Source organism: Rhinolophus sinicus, linkage group LG01 (genome assembly GCF_036562045.2).
Source record: "Rhinolophus sinicus isolate RSC01 linkage group LG01, ASM3656204v1, whole genome shotgun sequence".
Lineage (NCBI taxonomy): Eukaryota > Metazoa > Chordata > Mammalia > Chiroptera > Rhinolophidae > Rhinolophus > Rhinolophus sinicus.
In genome coordinates, this window is record NC_133751.1 from 179843155 (window position 1) to 179863830 (window position 20676).

Below are 20676 nucleotides of genomic sequence, written 5' to 3' on the forward strand. Positions count from 1 at the left end.
TTTTCACCAATTACTATTTTGAATGGAGCCCGTGGGTGCCATAAACACCCCCTAACAGCACGGTCTTTGCTTACAGCTCTCTTGGGAAACTATGGGCTGCATTAGCTCCCAGCATAATTTTAGAGTCCAAGGTCTCTCCAGGCTCTATTCCAGTGTTCAAGATGAATGTTAAAATGAAAGGCTCTATGATCTGTCAAGCCAAAAAAAGAAGACATAGAGGAACCTTAAATGCATATTAGTAAGTGAGCAAAGTCAATCTGAAAAGCTGGGGCCTGTATGATTCCAGCTATATGGCATTCTAAAAAAGGAAATACTATGGAGACACTCAAAGAGCAGTGGTTGCCAGGGGTTATGGGGGACAGAGGGATAAATATGCAGACCACAGAAGATTTTTAGGGCAGTGAAATTATTTTGTATAACATTATAATGGTAGATACATGTCATTATACATTTGTCAAAACCCACAGAATGTTTTGACAACACCAAGAGTGAACCCTAATGTGGACTTTGGGTGACAATGATGTGTCAATGCGGGTTCATCGATTGTAACAAATGCACCATGGTGGTGCGGGATGTCAATAATGGCGTAGGTTGTGTGAGTGTGGGGCCAGGGGGTGTATGGGAATTCTCTGTACTTTACTCTCTATTTCACTGTGAACCTAAAACTAGTCTAAAAAACTCGTTTATTATAAAATAAGTTAATCAATTCACTATTCTAAAATAAATAAGTTAATTAATTAATTAAAATTTTGTTTTTTAAAAAAGCAAGTTTATGACTCAGTTAGGAGGACTTCTCTCCATCTGGGCTTATGAGGCCGCTCTAGTGTCCAGCAGGTGGTGCAAAGAGGATTTTGTGGGTTTCTTCACCCACACAGACAACACATCTCCTTTTACCTCTCCTTGGTTTGTCTCTGTGGCTCTGGCTCCTGAAAGCATACCTGTTCTTGTTTTCAAAGTTCTGCTGCATCTCAGCACAGCGGAGATTCATTTCATTGGAGAGCTGGAAATGGGGCCAGCATTAGCAACACAAGATTGAGGACCCCGCTCCCCCTCCAATCTGCAACTTCTGAGAAGTCTTCCCATTGAGAGGGTACACCCACTCCGCATGCCTCTCCATGATTACTGAGGGAACAGAACAATTCTTGCCTTGCTCTGTGTTGTTTGGTGGGTAATCAGTTCATAATGTTGGTGCACAGAAACCATCTCTGTCACAACATGGTTTTGTGAGCAGGTCTGGTCTCCTCTGCTGGGCTGTAACCTCTTTGTAAGAGCATGGCCTTTGGACTTTCACATATGTAATTCAACTGAACAATCGTTTCTTGGCCTAGAAGAGCCAACGAGGCCTAAGCCTCAGACTCTGCCTTCAATGGACTTAAAACCCACTGTTAATAAATCCTTGTTGGGGGGTGGGGGGTGGGAGATGAGGGTAAGGGGGATCGAATATATGGTGATGGAAGGAGAACTGACTCTGGGTGATGAACACACAATGGGATTTATAGATGATGTAATACAGAATTGTACACCTGAAATCTATGTAATTTTACTAACAATTGTCACCCCAATAAATTTAATAAAATAAAATTTAAAAATCAATCAATCAATCAATCAATCCTTGTTGGCAGAATGGTTTGTTCAGCAGGCAGGATTTGCTCACTTCCAGGTACCCTCCATTTGAACACATCAGATCCTCTGGTCAGTGTCTCAGAAAGAATGGACTCTTCCAAACCAGTGAGCACCCACTGCCAGCTGAGACAAGGATTCAGGGTTTGTTCTTGTCCCTCTCTGACTAAATACTGGCACCAGCACTCCTCCCTTCCACAGGGTCACACAACAATTTGTGATGTTCACAGGTGGGAGAATTTTAAGGGTCACCATCTGAGGTCCCTCCCTAGAATAATCTCTAACTATATCTTCAGCAGGGCTGATGTTTCAGTGACTGAAAATGTACATTTTGCCCAATAATGCAGCACTGATCAGATAAGTGATCTTAAGACAATTATTTAACTTCCTCCATTTCCTTCCTGTAGGAGGAAACCATAAACCTGGCAGGACTTGCAGATAAATATAGTAATAAATCAGTAGTAGGGGAGGGCTTAGTCTGAGTCATAAGACAGGTGGTGCAAAGAGGATATCCCTTGTAGGAGTCAGAAGCATCTGGAGTATATCAGAGGGCTTGGAAATCACCTTTCACAACTGGGTTTCAATAACAACAGGCAAGTGTGTGTGTGTGTGTGTGTGTGTGTGTGTGTGTGTGTGTGGTTGGGGGAGGGGCATGGAGTGGGGAGATGTTTCTGATTATGGCTCTGGCTTATCACTCCAACCGAGGCCACCAGGCACACCTGTTCCAGGTGGGGAAGAAGAGACTATGATAAAACAGATGGTAAAATTTAAAGGAGGTGTCTCCCAAATCCCCAGGAAACAGAGTGCAATTGATCTCAGCAGAAACTGAAGTGAAGGCTTTGGTAGTTTTGACAACAACAGGAAGTGAGCACTGGAGGCTCCCGGGTAATTGTTGAGCAACAGTGGAAGCGCTGACCGTGCTGGTGCCCTAAGCAAGAGCCTCTGTAACCTCTGAAACTTAACTGTCCATGAAGGCCTCTGCAGACCCCGTGGGAAATTGCTGGTGCCCCCTGGTATGGAGAGGACGTTGGCATTGAACGTACCAGAGGCACCGTGAGAACTCACAGAATATAAGAGGCCTTGAGGAGGGACTTGAGTTCTTGCAATTATGGATGAGGATGGAGACAGAAAAGTTACTGGGTGACTACGGTGCTATCTCCAGAGCTGTCACCAGGACAACATGGCTCTCCTGAGTCAAGTGGTTGACATCATGCCTGGCACATAGCAGGTGATCTGAAAATATTGGTCTTTTCTCTATCCAGAGATGTTGGCTAACTCAAGGGGTCACTCACCAATTTTTCGACAGACTGGTGTTCTCTGTTCATTTGTTCTATTATCACCATCAGCTCTGAGATCTGTTCTTCTAGATCAATAATGATATCAGTCCTATGGGATAAGTAATTCTTTAATCGCCTGCAGAGCTTCCATTTTGTGCCAGTGAGGTCCTTCCCTGAGCATGACTGACTTGGGCCTGGTCAGAGCCAGACCATGTCCTGCACCTGCTCCACCATCACTGGGGTGGGAGTGTTGGGGTAGATGGGTGGTCTGGGAGAAGGAATTTGGGAGTAGGGTGGTTGGCCCTCAGACATGGTAAGCTAGCCAGGAGTGAGATGGAGTGGTTTGGTGGCCTATGGATAGAAGGGAAAGAGGAATATGTCAGAAATCTACTAAGGTTTCACCTGGATTTGGTAATGATAGTTGAAATGGGGGAGGGAAAAGTTTAAAAAATTAGGGAATGAGAAGATGGGGGCATAGGATTGATGCTGACAGTGAATCATAGGCAAGCTATGGTCCAGAACTGGATGAGGAGGGGATTTAAGAGAGTGGCTTTCAGAATTGATAAAAGTTTTCTGGTTTTGGGGCCTGGGGTCTCCACAATGTCTATAAGATTATTTGGCTCTATGTAGTTGAGCTGGAGTAGACAGGGTGGCAGGCAGCGCTGTGAGCAGTGCAGTAGAGAAGAGGTCCTTGACTCGGGAAGATGAGAAAACAAAAGCATGTAGGAGAAAGCATCAAGGTATGAGAAAGAAGAAACGGTGTGAGAAAGTTGAACAATAGGAACTCCCATCTTTTGAACATGATCTTCAGTATAAACAATACTCACAGCTACTCACAGGGAATAAAACAAGCACGTGCTATTCTGTTTTATGATGCTACAACTGGTGACAACTTTCTTAAGAGGCCAACAGGTAGCTGAGGATGCTGGCTTGACTGTGGGTACACAGCGCATCTCCTCCTGCAGAGGGTTGTGAGGGAGCAGAGCGAACAAAACAGGGCCTGAGTGTTCCCACTGGAGGGAAGACGGGGACTGGCGTCTGGTTTCTCAGGGCGACTCCATGCGTGGAGTGGATTAACTCAACCATGGGCTTATGTGTCCTTCAGCCTCATTTCCAGTCTGAATCTCTTCCTAAATGAAACCACTGCTAACAGTTTGGTTGTATCCTGTCTGTACATTTACAACTAGGTAGGTGATGTGTGCGTTTTCTGTTGTTATTGTTGATCTTTTAGATTTCTGTCCTGGAAAAATAATTTTCACAGCAATTTAAAGCCCAAGCAAGAGACACTCATTGGGAAACCACTGCAATAGTGCAGGCAGGAAGTAACAGATGGGGAAGGAGAAGATATGAATGAGAGATTCGGGAGGTGAATGAAAAGGAGGTGGGGGCTGCCTTTACATGGCATTGGAGGACAGAGTGGGTGGGATTTGAATGACAGAGAGGATGACCGTGTGTTTAACTGGGATAGAGTCAGGCCAGTATCTTCCATGCTGTATCTCTCAGAGGAATGGACTAAGTGGTACCTTTGGACAAAATGGAAAAGAGATGCATACTTGGGCCTACCAGAAACCTGACTTTACTTTTAGTTCCCACCTTCCAAATTTGGACTATTTTATGACTATTTCATCTGTTCATTACTTCCAGGAACAAGTGCTCTCCTTTAGTACGAATTACGTTACACCTAATTATTTTCCTGATCAGCGGCTCGACTTGATCTTCTTCCTGCCTAGAAGGGGATTGGAGCAAGATGGTGGGCGTGAGAGAAGCAGGCACAGGGCTGAGGCAGGAAGTAATCTTGCAACACCTCCAGAACGATGCCCAGTCGTGTAGACTGGGCACAAACGTTAGGGCTTGTCCTTGAAGCCAGGCCCAGCCAGGCAAAGATAGGTCTGAGGAGCTGGATGTTGGTCCAAATACATTACCTGGAAAATTTGATTTTGTCCGTGATCTCTGATTTCTTTTTCCTCTCAAACATCTCATCTCCCAAGGTGACAGAAATCTGCTCCCTATTCTGAATGAGGCGAAAGCCAGGCGACACGTTGATCACTTCCTAGACACCAAGGTGTAAGATAAGATACTATTGCAGGCTTGGAGTGCTGCGATCCCTCCCAATCTTCTACTAGTGCCCTACTCACATCTATAAACAAAGACATGAGATGGGAGCCCAAGTCCTTCCCTTGCCCTCCCCCAGTTCCCAGTCACCCAGGGATATCCGGCCCAGATTTCTCTCCTGAGATTCAGCTTCAAGACTCAGTTGGGTCCTGGATGTCCCCATAGGCCTTTCAAGCTGAACATTTGCAAAACCTAACCATTGCCACCCACTCTATACTCTGCGTCCCAGCCCCGCTTCTCCTCTGCCTTCTCCATCGTGGCCAGAAGCCAGGAGTCAGCCGAGCATTGTGGAAATCACTCAGGTTTTGGCATTAGACAGTCCTGAGTTTAAATCCTGGCTCTGCCACCCCCATAGTTACTCAACATCTCTGCCTCAGTTTCCTCATCAGAAAATAAGGATAGTAACTCTTCCTCAAAGGGATTTTGTGAGGAAAAGACAAAATAAATATGGGAAAACGTTAGCATAGTTGCACAGAAACAAAACAAAACAAAATAATCCCAAAACAGTTTAGTTAGTTCTTCCTCCGTGTGGGGGCAGAGCCCCAGAAAGCAGTTTCCAGGCTCTCGGCCTCACATAGACAGGTGCCTGGCTCAGGTAGTAAATGGCCATCAACTGTGATTGCATGGCCATCAGCTGTGGCTAGTTGGCTGTCAGCTGTAACCAGTGAGCCATTGGCCACTAATATAACTGCTGTGGCTAGGCTAGGAGAAGGAGAAGAGAGGAAGAATGGAGGCTGGCGAGAGGATGGCGGCTGGGCTGGCAAGCGTGGATGGCGGTTTGCGGACAGTGTGGATCCAGCCTCCAGTGAGAGTATAGTGCCGCCAGAGAGAATATAGTGGTATGACTCCCCTACCTGTGGCTCCGTGGGTGTTCCTTTTTGGCCTCACCATATCCTGCGTTCTTATGTGGGGAGCGGGACCAGAGACCCTGCAGGCCTCCCCGCACAACAAATGGCGCAGCGAGCAGGGTCTCCCGCATGACACTCCGTCTCCCACTAGATGCCAAGTCAGAAATCTGGGCAGGGCTACCAGCCAGCATAGACCAGGATAAGATGGTTCCTTCTGGATTTGTGCAGCACACCCAGCAGTGCCACACGTCCTGTCATTGTTATCTCCTCAATGTATCTGAACCTCATCCTCTCTTCTCACACCCTTGCCCCTGACATAGCCCGAGGCCGCCATCTGTTGCTTTGGCTCTGGAGATACTGTCCCAGCTGGCCTCTCTGCCTTCAGTCTGGCTCCCCTAAGTTCATCATCCTCTCCACCTGGAGGGCTATGACATATTTTTTTCCTGACCGTTAAGAGACTGCATGATCTTAAAACGGGGGTAGGGGAGAAAGGAAAATAGATAAAAGCAGAAACTGATAAAAAACACCAATTGTATCCCACCAGAGGATGTTTTTCCTAAAATGTAAATCTTACTTGGTCCCTTGTCTATATCAGACCTCCTAAAGTCTCCCAGACAATGAAAGGATTAGGCCCAGTTTCCTAGACAGGTGTTAAGATCCTTCTGGGTTTGGTCCCCATCTCTTTCTCCAGCACGCTCCTGCCCCCTGCTCCCCTCGGGTGCCGTGACAGTCCCTCGCCCAGCATTTGTGGGTTCCCAAGTGTGGCAGAAGGTTTTCTGCATCTGGGCATGAGCTGTCTCCTGCCTAGACTGCTTGTCACGTCTGGTTTCCCTGGGACACTCTCCTGGAACTACACAAGGCAGTAGAGAGGTAATTAATGCTCTCTGGGGTCACCTGAGCTGAGTTCAAGTCCTGGACTTGCCACTTAGCAGCCACACTCTATATGCAACAATTCTAGCATCTCCTCATAGGATCATCACAAAGATTCAATGAAGTAAGTACGTGTAAAAAGCCCATGCCTGCACTTAGTAGGTGGTCAATAACTGTTAGTCCCACTGACCTCTTCCTGACTTTACTCACATAAGGCAATTTATTGCTCTCCTCTTGTTTTCCTGAATGGATTTTCACTCTGCAAGAGAAAGGCACGCTTAGAAGCAGCTGGAGAGCAAAGACAAGTTCCAAGCTTAGGAGCTGAGCCTTGACCCTGCCACTCATCTGTAAAAAGTGACATTCCTGGGATAAACTCTGAGGCCCCTTTCAGCTCTCAAAATATTCTACTTCAGGAAATGGGGAATATTGAATTGTCCAGGAATTACTAATACAAGGTATAATAAAATGGCAGGTAGTGAAAAACTGGGAAATCGACTAGTCACTAGTCTAATAGTAGAACCATTTCTGACACAAAGGCAAAGAGGCTTGGAGTGAAGATCCAAAGGGCTCTCTGATGAGCATGGTGTATAATCTTAAATCTCACGTTTTTTGGTGACATGTATGTTTTCTGCCCGACTGTCTTTCTTTTCATTTGCAGCAGAAATTGGTGTTCTGGGACCCTGAAATTGCCAGTTAAGTGAATTCAGGATAAGCAAAGTGTTACTATTTTGAAATCTGGTGCTAACCCTGATCATAATTAATTTTTCAGGTACCAGAAACATGAGCATAATATCAGTTACCCAAATCTCAAAAGAGTATGTGTACACATACCATCGGGCAAATGTTGTGAAGAGAGACAACTGAAACCTGCTTAGAAGCTCCATTTCCTCACGATCAGAACACCCACAATATCAGGGTGGGACTGGTCCAGAGTCCATGGGTAACTCTGGATGTAGGGAGAAGGGTTGGGAGGACTTTACCTGGTGGAAGCAGTTCCATCTTGGTTAATAACCAGCAGACCTAATTCCCAGCTGAGATCAGGTGTTTGAGGCCTGAGTCACCAGTCAAAAGCTGACTGATGAACAGGTTCTCCGTGTTTCATGTGGAGGTCATGTCAGCATCTACTTGAGCCCCTTCCCGAGAGTGAGGCCAGGAGCAGCTGGCCCTCCTGTGCCTGGCTGCTCCATTGCCCAGCCCCCCTCAGCGCTGCCTGGACCGGACTTGGAGGCCAGCTGACATGGAGCCCCAGGAGAGGCGACAGCGACCAAGTGTGTCTACTTTGAATTGGTTTTAGAGGATGGCATGTTTCAGGGAAGAATTTGCCTTGAAGAGTTTTACTGAGAAGTTATAAAGACAATTAGCAGATCTTTGATAGAGAATTTAAAACATAGCCACACAGTGTCTCTCACTGTATTTCAAAGCCAGAGGAGGCTGGTGTTGGCAGGGGTTAACGCTGGAGGTCAGGCTGGAGCTGAAGGTTTCTCCCAACAAGAGGTGCTGGGTGACTGAGCCCTTGAGCGTGCCCTGTTAGTATGGAGGTTAGATAAGCCCCACACGTGTGACCATACCAGCAGGGCGCCAGCGCACAGAAGGCAGGCGGGAAGGAAGCGTTTCACTCTCACAGCCATTCAGTGGATCCCTGTCCTGATCAGGCTTTGCCACCACCATCCATTGAAACAATTCCCTGCATTGTCACCAAGCTGCGGGGCTACTAAATCCAACAGTACTGCTCAGCAGCCTTCAGCAGACTTATCTGCAGCAGTTTTTCACACAGATAATCAGACCTTCCTTCTTAGAACATTGTTGTCATTTTGCTTCCAGGACTCCAGGTAGACAACTCCTCACCGGCCTCACTGGCCACTGTCTCCCAGTCTCCTTTTTGAATCGTCCTTGTCTCTCCCACCTCTCAGCACTGGAGCGTTCTGGGGCTCGGTTCTCTCACCTCCTCCTCCCTCTATCTCCATTCCTCTTGAAGATCTCACCAGAGAGCAGGGCTCTAAGGACCAAGTATATGCTGATGACTCTCAAGTGTACCCATAGCCCAGACCTCTCAGACCTGCTTAGCCAACAACTTACTTGCCATTGCTACTTGGATATTAACAGGCATCTCAAACGTCCTAAGCTCAATCCCCGACACATATGCCCCTCCTTCAGTCTTTCTCAGTTATAGAAAATGGTGACTCCATCTTTCTTGTCGTTCAGCCAAAGATCTTGAAGTCAGCTTTTGACTCCTCCTCTTGTTTTTTTTCTCATACTTTGCATACCTAGCCCATTAGCAGATCCTATTGGTTTCCACCTTCAGAATATATCCAGAGTGTGACCACTTCTTACCACCTCTACTGTTTCCACTGGGTTCAATCACCATCATCCCTTGCTTGGATCTTGCGATTAGATCTTATCAGGTCTCCCTTGCCTTCTCCCAAGGTTTCTACCCTCGGCCACTGCTGTCATTTCTCAACACAGTCGCCAGATTAGTCTTTTCAAAGACACAAGTTGGATCAGGATACTCTTCTCAGAATCCTCTGATGCCTGGCCAGCTGTTATAGGCTAAGTTGTGTCCCCCTCAAATTCATATATTGAAGCCCTGGTATCTCAGAATGTGACTGTATTTGGAGATAAGGCCTATAAAGAGGTGATTAAGGTCAAATGAGGCCATTAGTGTGGGCCCTAATCCAGTGTTATTGGTGTTCTCATAAGAGAGGTAAGGACACCCGGAAACCCTAGGGATACACATGCACAAAGGAAAGACCATGTGAAGAGGCAGCATGTAGGTGGCAATCTGCAAGCTAAGGTGAGAGACCTAACAGGAGACCAACATTCCAGCACCTTGATCTTGGACTTCCAGACTCCAGAACTATAGAAAATAAGTGTCTGTTGCTAAGCCACTCAGTTTTTTTTCTGTTGTTGTTATGGCAGCCCTAGCAGCTAATGCACCATCCCTTTCACAGTAAAAGCCAAAGTCCTTACAGTGGCCAGCAAAATCCACTGTGTAAATTTGCTTTTGCTGCTGTAACAAATACCGCAAGCTTAGTGGCTTAAAACAACATCAATTTATTATCTTATAGTTTTAGAGTTCAAAGTCTGCAGAGGGTCTCACTGGGCTGAAATCAAGGTGTTGGCGGGGTCATATTTCTTCTAGAGGCTTTAGGGAAAATCTGTCCCCACACCTTTTCCAGCTTCTGGAACCTGCCCTATTGCTAGTGGCCTTTTCCTCTATCGTCAAAGGCAATAACTGCATCACTCTGACCTCTGCTTCTGTTGTCACATCTTCTCTGACACTCTGACTTCCTCTTTCATATATAAGGACATTGGGCCCACTAGATAATCCAAAATAATCTGATCATCTCAAAGTCAGCTGATTAGCAAACATAATTCCATCTGCCATTTTAATCCCCCCTTGGCAAGTAACAGAACATGGTCACAGTTTCCAGGGATTAGGACGTGGACATCTTCGGGGGACCATTATTCTGCTGACCACATTCATCACCTCTGTTACTTCTCTGGGCTCATCTCCCACCTGTCTCCTCACGTCCTCCATTACCACCACACGGACTTCTTTGCTTTTCTGGAAAAGGCCAGATGTGCTAAGCAAGCTCCCGCTCACACCCTTTGTGCCTGCTGTTCCTTCTGCCAGGCACGCTTGCCCCAGGTGTCAGTGGGATGCCTGCTGTCCTCTTTCCACTGGGACGTTCCCTGGTCTCCTTCTACCAGATAACAACTGCAAGCTCCAGGAGAGCAGAGGCTTCGCTGTGCTCCCTGCTGTTTCCCACACTTGAGAGTGCCTGGCAAAAAGATGTGCTCGATAGATATTTCCCAAATAAATAAATAAAGGGAATACAAAGACTCATGCAAAGACAAAACGAAGTTACACTTCTACGCTTATAAAATATGGGTAAAATTCTACATTTATAAGTAAAAACTGAGTTGCAATTTACAAAAGTTCTTAGACACAGGAAAGTAATCAGTACAAGGGTAAGCCACCACCTGTGGGAGGCTCTTTGCCTGTGACAGGCATAGAGCACTGTGCCCTTTTAGGGCCCAACACAGTTGTCAGGGGCACCTTAGCTGAGAGCTCATTTGAGAGTTTTGAAAGCTGTGGGTGCAGAGGGCCACAGAACCTACATGTAGGATCTGAGGTTTGGGGGAAATCACGGTAGGTTCTGGCAACTCTCTGACATTCCTGGCAGCAGTTGGTTCAAGTCAGCAAGGTTGTGAGGGCCAAAGAAGGAGACTGTTTTATTTACATACCTCAAACCATTTCCACCCCACGGATGTGAAAATACTTACTTTGGGGAGGCAACAGCTTTTGTTGTTGGTTGGACATAATTTTGGTTTTTTGAAGGTGGAGGAAGAGGAGCTAGCCTGAAATTAAAAAGTAAATAACAAAAAAGAGAAATTTGGAAATTCAGAAATGTGTTTTAGTATGCCCAGATTAGGTAAGTCCCATAGGGACCCAAAATTGGAATATATGGGCTGACGACGGGAGTCTTTCAAATCAGGATTGTCTTTGGCAACCTCTGGCCGAATGCCTTGCTACTTGTTCACTGTCCTAGGGGGTCCCTGGGTTGGTAGCACAGTGTGTCCCCCAGGTCCGAAAGCACTTGGTCCAACCTGGAGGGGTCACCCGTCATGGGGCCCTTTGGTTGGAAGCCCCCCTTTCCCTGTTGCACTAATTCTGCGACCTCCTAATTTAAAATGACACTGAGCCTAGTCAGGGCTGGCAACAAAGGGCTGGCAGGGCCACGCTGTGCAAAGGCAACGTGTGTGGCCCTCTTGGGATTTTGCTATCAAATTGACTGTTTTGGAAATTTCGTGAGAGAAAGAAGGCTGCAAATGGAACTCAAGCCCCGGGCTCTAGTCCATCCCAGGTAATCCTTACTGGGGCTTCCCTGTGGAGCGCTTTCTTGGTGGTTGAGGGGTCTTGATTAGCTTCCGTGGTCCCAAGTTCCAGGGGTCCCAGCAGGTGCAGTAGATGAGAGGGTTGGGGTACATGGCAGGAGGTCCAGGACAGCCTTGGCTGCTAAGTCAGAAGGCCCCTGCTGAATGGGAAAACAACAGCAGAGTTACACCATTCAGAGTCAAAGTGACAATACTTAGAGACAAATTGGGAATGACCCAGGAAAGGCCCAAAACACAGATGGTAGCTTCTGAAAGATTTTTATCTGGTACAGGGTCTTGACTGTAGAATAACACCTCACCCCTTGCGACCCAATAGGCTTGACTTGAAAGCAATTTAAAATTTGCTGTGACTACGTGCTTACTGTGAGCCAGACACACAATAAGTGATCAATTACTGTCATTCCCATTTTACAGATGAGGGTACTGAGGCTCAGAGAAGCAAGTTGCAGAATTGGGAACAAACACGAGTCTGCCTGACTCCTAAGCCCATGCCCTTCCATCAGGTCACATTAGTTCTTACTGAAGTGAAGAGAAATCCCTACAGCTGGTCCTGTACAGAACTTTCTGGAAAATTAGCTCTGTTAATCAAATTAAATTGGATCTCCCAGTTTCTCATTCCTGGTCACCTGCCTGAATTATAGTAAAAACTCTTTCTTCTTGGCTTAATAAAAAGAAAAACAAAAACAAAAATCCCTAGTATGAAAGTTTGCACAAAAGACAACTACCAGAAAAATATGGAGGTTTTATCACACTTGTTCATCTTTTTTTTCCCCAGCACCACACTGAAATGAGAGTACAGGATTAAAAGAGATTTAATTCCATAAGAACAAAGAGAATGGGGGAGGAGACAATATTGCACAATATACATTTGTCACAACTTCCTATTTAGCACACCATAGGAAGCTACAGCCTCTGTGCTTGCAGAAGGGGTATGAATCAGGAGCCAATTTCCCAATGAACTAGGAGCCAATTCCGGTATGAAAGGCTCCAAATGACTCAGAACTTGGAACTGATTATCTGATGAAACTGATAGGGATTTCACTCTGTTGGAGCGTGTGGTGGGTCAAATAATGCTCCTCCCCACCCCCCACCAAAAGAAAAAAAGAACAACACCCCAAAACATGTTCTAATCCCTGGACCCTGTGAATATGTTATTTTATGTGACAAAAGGAGCTTTGCATCTATGATTAAATTATGGATTTTGTGATGAAGAGATTATCTGGATTATCCACGTGAGCCCAAGGTAATCACAAGTGTCTTTATAAAAGGAAGTGGGAGGGTCAGAGCCAGAGGGGAAAACGGTCAGGTAGGAGTGATCAAGGAAGGGGGATGAGCCAAGGACAGTGGGCAGCTTCTAGAAACCGGAAAAGGCAAGGAAGGGATTCTCCCCTGGAGCCTACAGAAGCAACACAGTCCTGTCCAACACCTTGATTTTAGCCCAGTGAGGCTCATTTCAGATTTTTGACCACAGAACTATAAATTGGTTTGTTTTAAGCCACTAGATTTGTGGTAATTTATTACAGAGCAATTGTAATAAAACAAAACAAAACTAGAAAATTTGGGGGAAACTTACCAAAAGAAACATAGAAACCTAAGAAAATAAAAATTGCATAATTACTCCAGGTTAAAAATATTATATAAAGAAGTATACATAATCATAGTAAGGTACACATTGTATATATTTATGCAAACACTCAATATTGATTTAACTGAAAAGTGACTTAACTCTAAAAGATTGGGGGGGCGGGCACTGGAGAGAGGATGTGTAAGTATTAAATCCTACATACCAGACCAGGAAGTCAATAGAAAATGTCTAAAATTGAAAAATTAACAAATGGAGTAGAGAAATTATTTAGCAGCATGAAGCTAAATTCCGAAAGAAATAGCAAAAAGAGTTGAAAATAACTGTCTCTAGGGAACACACTGAGAATAGAACTGAGAAGTAAGGAGGGGTGGGGCAGAAATTGTAACGTTTCATCAATGAATTTTTATCATGGTTTGATTTTTAAATGATGTCGGTGAATTATTTGATAAAAAACAAAACCAACACCAAAAACATTATGAGAGCCAAGAGACCAACAGAAGCATTACAATGACAGCCGATTTAATTCAAATTTCTAAGTCAGTGACTGGTTTCCAATAGTACACTGGAATAAATTTACTTAAGAATCAGCTGAAAAATGAAACAAACCCTTTTTCTATACCATGACTGAAGCTTGAGAAACCCAGTTCACGAGGTCTAAGGACAGGGCCTCCATATCTAGCTGTTTGTGTTCTCCCGTGTTTGGGGCCCTGGTCAGGATATCTCAGGGAAATGAGTTCAGGGAAGCAGATCTGGTGGAACATCCTAGGTGAGAAGACAATGCCACAGGGGCTAGAATTCAGGTGAGAATCTGAAAGGAGGCGGCAGCAGTAGCAAGGTAGTAGTTTTGCTTCTGTTTAGGATCTTGTATCAGCTTCCAGTGAAGACAGGGTCCAATCCAGAACTCAGGGGAGTTAGCAGGAGGCCCTGAGGCAGGAAGTGAGCGGCTAGGGCAGGCCAGCTCCCAGAAACTGCCTTCCCTCTTACATTTCTTGTCTGCCCATCTGGACTGTGCCATTCCTGAAGTCCTGGACTTCACCACGTCATTCTCTGTGCCCTCCACCCCCTGCCAGAACCTGGCAAGGTAACTTGTCTGCAATGAGTATTTGATAAATATGTATTGCCTGACTAATAAAGTGGGTGGCTGTAAGCACAGGAACTAGTTCAACAAGGAGAAAAGAGATCCACAGATGAAACTGCAAAAATGTAACGGTCACTACAATGTCATAGATAATATTAAAAGTTAGAATTAAAAAACCAAAATGCATAGGTAAATTATGGCACAACCACTAGATGGAGTTTTACATAGATTTTTAACTGACCACTTTAAAACCTGTGGAAACATGAAGAAATGTTTATAAACAAAGATATAAAATGGTATGTATGCAATGGATACAATTTTGTAGAAGTATGTACCTATACAGAAAAGGATTAGAAAAGAATATATTGAAAAATGAAAATTGGGCCAGAATGTCAGTATTATGATTTTGTTTTTTCCTCTACAACACTCTTTACTAAAATTTCCCTTGGGCTTTTGGGTCAGATGGGCCTGACGGCATAGAGGCTCCTCTGCTTACCAGCTGTGTGACCTCAACAAATTTACTGTTTCTCAGTTTCTGTTTCTCAGAAAATTCTCAGTTTCCTCATCTGGAAAATGGGAACATGAGAGTTTACACCTCATTGGGCTGTCATGCACATGAAATGAGACCATGTCAGGAAAGCTCTTGGCATACTATCTTGCACACATTAGGTTCTCAAAAACTGGTAACTGAGTTAGGAATATTATGAACCCCAATGGTATTTTGTTTACAGAAACTTTCCTTTCTAAGTTTTTGGGGAGAATAGGTTTATTCATTTGTGTGTGTTAAATTGAAATAGGATCATTGTAAAGAAAATTATAGCACAGAAAAACCTAAGGAAGTAAAAATTATCCAAAATACTAAACATCTAGAAATGACCTCTGAAAATATTTTGGTTAATGTCTTCTAGAATTCTCTCTAAAGAAACAGTTTTATATAACTGTCCATAAACGGAAATAAACTCTACTTATGTTGTAGATAATCTTTTTTCAATAATGTCCTGAGCTTCTTTTAATGTCAGTAACTATACATATAATCATCAATTTTTAAACTTAAGTTTACTGTGGAGAAAATTTTTAAATGTACAAAAGCAGAGAAAAGAGTATAATGAGCTCACCCACCATCTAGCTTCAACAGGTAGCAATTTGTGGCTAATCTCATTCATCTATACCCAGTCCACTCCTCCAACATCATATTATTTTAAAGTAAATTTAAAGCAAATGTATAACTTAAATTATACTTAAAGCAGATCTTTAAAGCAAGTCTGAGATTTGCTCCTGTATCATCATAACTGTGTAAATTTCTATTCAATGAATGTACCTGTTTACAATTTTAATCAGTTTTGTATTGATGAACATTTTGTTTTTTCCTTTCTTTCTATTATAAACAATGCTGTGGCATATATGCTTTTGCTCTTAAAAAGTGAAGGCCCTAGGAACATTTGTGACAACATGGATGGATCTTGAGAGTGTAATGCTGAGCGAAATAAGTCAGACAGAAAAAGCAGAGAACCATGTGATTTCACTGATATGTGGTATATAAACCAAAAACAACAAAAGAACAAGACAAACAAATGAGAAACAGAAACTCATAGACACAGACAATAGTTTAGTGGTTACCAGAGGGTAAGGGAGGTGAGGGGTGGGAGATGAGGGTAAGGGGGATCAAATATATGGTGATGGAAGGAGAACTGACTCTGGGTGGTGAACACACAATGGGATTTATAGATGATGTAATACAGAATTGTACACCTGAAATCTATGTAATTTTACTAACAATTGTCACCCCAATAAATTTAAAAAATAAATTAAAAAAAAAAAAGTGAAGGCCTCTTCTTCCAAACACCCATGGAGGTGATACTCAAAATATTTAATAACTAGTAAGACAATCAGAATATATATGGGCTACAGGGCTGGAACAGGGGAACTGGTGGACCCCACTCCTACCCTCATGCCAGGCATTAACCCCTGAGTTGCTGAATCATGAGGAAGTCTGGGGGTGCCAGGGGAGGTGACGGGCTTGGACAATGTATACTCGTATACACACAAGCAGTATGGTACTATTTCAATATTCCAATAACTGTGCATAATACTAACTAAACATCATCCCTCAACTTCCAGTACTCTCCCAAGAGGAAACCACTGTTAAGTTGTTTGGGGTATCCTCCCAGAAGTGTTCTCTCTCTCTCGATACATGAAGATTTTACATACATGAGAGCATACTTTACACACCAGGCCATGCCTTGCTCTTTATACATAACAGGATATTTAGTAGGTATTTCTACATCAGCATAGACAGATCTACTGTATTCACAGTGGCTTGATGTTGCATTGCATGGCTCTAAGCATACAGAAGTGTGTGTGTGTGTGTGTGTGTGTGTGTGCGCACGCGCACGCGAGTGTGCACATGCGTGTGTGATTTAGGATTCTTTCTCCCCATTCTTTGCCATTCCTGCATCGCTCCCTAATGACTTTGCCCGAGGCTCAGTGGACTGAATGTGCCACCTTGTGACACCAGGTAGCGGACCCTTCAGAAAGGTCACTGGTTAGTATTAATAATCAGAAGAAAAAAAATTATATAGAACATCTTTTCCAAAGAGCTTACCTTGGACTGTCCAAAGATTTGTTTTTCCCACGTGGTTCTTTCCCAAGTTGAGAGTCTTAAAGACACCACAATGTTATAGAGAAACTGTTTCCCATCGAGACAAAATCAGAATTCATTGTAGGTTAAATCCAGAGGTTCCAGAACTCAAGAGTTTACTGGTCACTCCAATGCCAAAGCAGAAAATGCAGAGTATGTGTAGTGCAGAGAGACAGACTTCCAGTGAATCCCAGGCACAGGCGTTTACAAAGGTTGAACTGGCATGAGCGCAAATGTCCCTTCTAAAGACGATTCAGTCTGAGTCTTCTGAAATTGCAATGAAAGTCAAACTCGGGGAGAAAGTCACCCCTCCATTCAGATTCCCTTGACTTGGGCCTTGAGTTGTCCTTGAGGTTTGGCCAGAGGAGGTGGCAGGCCAAGGTTTGTTTCTTTTATTGCTATGGAAACAGAATGGCAGCACCTGACTTGCTCAGGCACTCTGCTCTTAAAGAAAAAAAGGCTGGAGAAGCAGCCAGTTAAGAAATTCTCCAAGACATGAGACAAAATACACTGACGATATACTTTCAGAGGAAATTAAACAGCACTGTTAGGCTTAACTGGCCCATCGCAGCAGTTGCCAGACAGGACCTGTGATGGATTTTTAAGCTCCTCTGATATTTGCTCACAAACACCTAAAACTCTAAAGTAGCCACTTCCTTGAATTTCAAGTTTTGAAATCTGTAGAAGTACAAATCCCCCAGGGCAGGAGTCTTTTTCAGGTGCCAGGAATTCAGGGTTTTTTTTCCCCCCAAGTAAAGCTACTTTTTCTCATTAAAGAAAAAAATGCCTGCTTATTATAGACCAGCGGCTTTCCTTTTATTTTATTGCAACTCACTATAAGAAATATATTTTATACATTTTGAAATAAAAAGTTGTATGAAATAATATCCTTATTACTAATTCTCATCTGATTCTTTCTCTTCTACGTAAAATGAAAGCTGACTATAAATCCACTGCACTGATCTCATTATCCACTGATGGTTCACAACCCATAGTTTACAAACCATTGTTATAAATTTATGCATTCATTGTATTCCACATTTATTATCGACTGTGTGCCAGGCACTTTTGTGAGGTACCTCCATTCCTGTGGTCCATAGAGGGGAAAGAGACAATTGTGGTCACCCAGCAGCCTAGCCATCTGTCCCCTCCAACCTTTCCTTAGGGAAAGAAGACTGCGGGACTGTGCATCTTTGGGGTTGAGTTTATAATATCCTGAGTCTCTTCATCTGGTCCTCAGGAGAAGGGTCTGCAGTCAAAGACGAGTAAGATTCCTCAAGGGAGGGACAACTTAAGCCAGACGGGACCCCTTTGGGACTCCCATGGGCTGACATAATAAAAGTCAGGAGGAAGCCATACCCCTCCTCCTTGTTCTTACAGAAGCTGCTGATGCATGCCCCTATTGTGCAAAGGACCCATTAGAGCAATAAGATCTGGCTCTTTCTGCTTAGCTCATGGGATAGTTTTACCTTGTGAGACTTGCTCCCCCAGGGGTTGTACTTACTGCACCTTAGTCATCTGGGGACGATGTGCATCGGTTGCTTTGGGACAAATATGTGGGAATTGGAAATATTTTTATTATAGTGTGGTGTAAGAGTTTCGCAGACCCTGCCCCTAATCATGTGATGCTTATTGTAAGAAATCAATAAATACTGACGACGACCCGATTCGGGGCTCCAGTCTCTTGAGGCTGTGAGTCCCTTGGTCCTCTGTGATTTAACACTATTTGAGTCTCTGTCTCTTTATTGTAGTTTAACCCTCGCCTTCCCACGGCTTGTGTTGTGCAGGTCACAACAGACAATAAATTCAATAAATGCACAATGAAACTTACCAGATGCAGTGTGAGTGTATAGCAGGGACTCTCTTCTAGTCTGATGAGTCAGACAACAGTTTTAATCAGAGAAGGAACCTGACTAGCTCTGCATACTAGAGAAATCATTTTGACTGCAATGTAGAGAAACACTGGAGGGGCCGAGACAAGAGGCAGGGAAACCAGTTAGGAGTCTGCGGCAGTGGGCAAAGAAGACACAATTGGGGCCTCAACTGAGGGAACAGCAGTGGGATGGAGAGAAGAGGATGCAACAGGACTTGACTGATTGGATCCCAGGTTGAGGGAAAGGAGGCAATGAGTCCTGGGTTTCTAGCTCAAGTGGTTGAGTAGATGGCGGTGCCATTTATTGAGATGGGAAAGTCAGGGGATAAAACGGCTCAGGGGAGCAGATTCTGACGTCAGGCTTGGATATGTTGAGTTTGTGATGCCAGGGAGACATTGAAATGGTGCTGTCTATTACAGAGTTTATTACATGTTTTGGGAATTCAAAGGAGTCTGGGTTGAAAACACTTTAGGAGTCTCAGAGTGGATAATATTTAAAGCTAAGGATGAGCTCACACAGGGAAAGGGTGTTATGTAAGAAGACAAGAGGTGTCTACAACAGAGCCCGGAGAAGCCCAATATTTACGACAGTATTTCTCAATGTGTAAGTTAAAATATGTACAACTATCACTTGAATGAAAGTCCTTAAACCAAAGAGGTTTCTTAATTTCATGAAATATAAAACATGGAGGTGGTGCTACCAGTTGATGCAGTTTCAGCAATGTCATCAGAGAGCTGGGTTCTTTACGTGATTCTGTCATGCCAGCCTGTGTGTCGCCTGAGGGGAGCCTTGTGGTTGCACTATGGCTGCCACAACCCCAAGTACCATTAGCACGCTAGATGGAGACAGACTTCAAAAGCTAAAAGGGAGGGAAAAAAGGTATAAAGAGAACAATGGATAGATTTGAGTAGTCATCCACGAGAGATTGGATATTTTCTCTGAATCTGTTTATTGTGTGAAATTTTATATTAAAATGCTTCCTTATGATTTAAAAAGAGCAGGATTTAGGTCTTGTGTGTAGAGTAGTTAAAAACAAAGATACACAGGAAGGAGCCAGTTGACTTGGCCAAGGTTTAACACAAATTACCACTACTTTGGGATTTTTTTCCTCCTTTCCTCTGTTTAGACATTGGTACAACTTTGTCAGCTCCAAAATGGTGGCGGGGAAGGGAATGAAGGCTTCTGGGACTAAGAGTTAACTGCTCTCTCTTTGGTTGAATTTAGGGGAACTTGGGCATTGCATGAAAGATTCTTTCCAAAGACCCAGGAAGGGGACTGATGCTACCAACATTAGTGATTTTGCCGAGAAGGCAAGAAAAATACATTTAATGAAATAATCCTTTGATGTTTATATATTAGCTTTTCTGTATTTTTCCCTAACATCTCACATCACCTTCGGTGTGCTTTCCTCATACTTTCTCACACTGAAGAACAAAACACTTCATGCTATTGCTGGCAACACTGCCTGCCAGGCCAACAGTTATATTTCAGCATCTCTGTCAAATCTGCACAGCAACATTTGTTCATTTGAAAATTTTATGGCCCTTATTTGGCTTTTATTTAAAAAAAAAAAAAAAAACTAATGAAAATCAAAGCTTGATACTAGTATAACTCAAACTTAATAAAAACAGATGGAAATTAACAGGATGCTGAAAGCATCAAATCTTTTCTCTCGTCTGGTTTTTGGACTTAAACACATCTACTATAATGATTTGTGAAAGAAACAATTCAAAATGTTGGAAATACCATTAAATTTCATATCAAACAAGTACATACTCACATTTCACTTATTCCTCACAAAATATTCATAATTCTAAATGGATATTAGATGAATTTAAAAAACACAGCAACTAAACTGTGACGAAGATGAGAATA

The 20676-nt window shown here is 43.7% G+C and overlaps 1 protein-coding gene across 4 annotated transcripts in view; it reads right to left on the minus strand.

Moving 5' to 3' along the window:
- Window positions 1-17321, minus strand: part of FLACC1 (flagellum associated containing coiled-coil domains 1) — a 38617-nt gene extending 21296 nt beyond the window's left edge. For 2 of the 4 annotated variants that reach the window (XM_074340003.1, XM_019726798.2), the window contains exons 1-7: window positions 16892-17320; window positions 11607-11766; window positions 11015-11089; window positions 6938-6986; window positions 4820-4947; window positions 2913-3006; window positions 939-1000 (exon numbers count right to left, since the gene is read on the minus strand). In XM_074340003.1, the coding sequence (XP_074196104.1) occupies window positions 939-1000; window positions 2913-3006; window positions 4820-4947; window positions 6938-6986; window positions 11015-11089; window positions 11607-11719 (521 nt within the window). In that variant the 5' untranslated portion in view covers window positions 11720-11766; window positions 16892-17320. Of the gene's footprint in view, window positions 1-938; window positions 1001-2912; window positions 3007-4819; window positions 4948-6937; window positions 6987-11014; window positions 11090-11606; window positions 11767-16891 lie in introns of all 4 variants that reach the window. The other 2 variants (XM_019726799.2, XM_019726800.2) reach the window with 2 other exon arrangements.
- Window positions 17322-20676: the final 3355 nt, after the last annotated feature.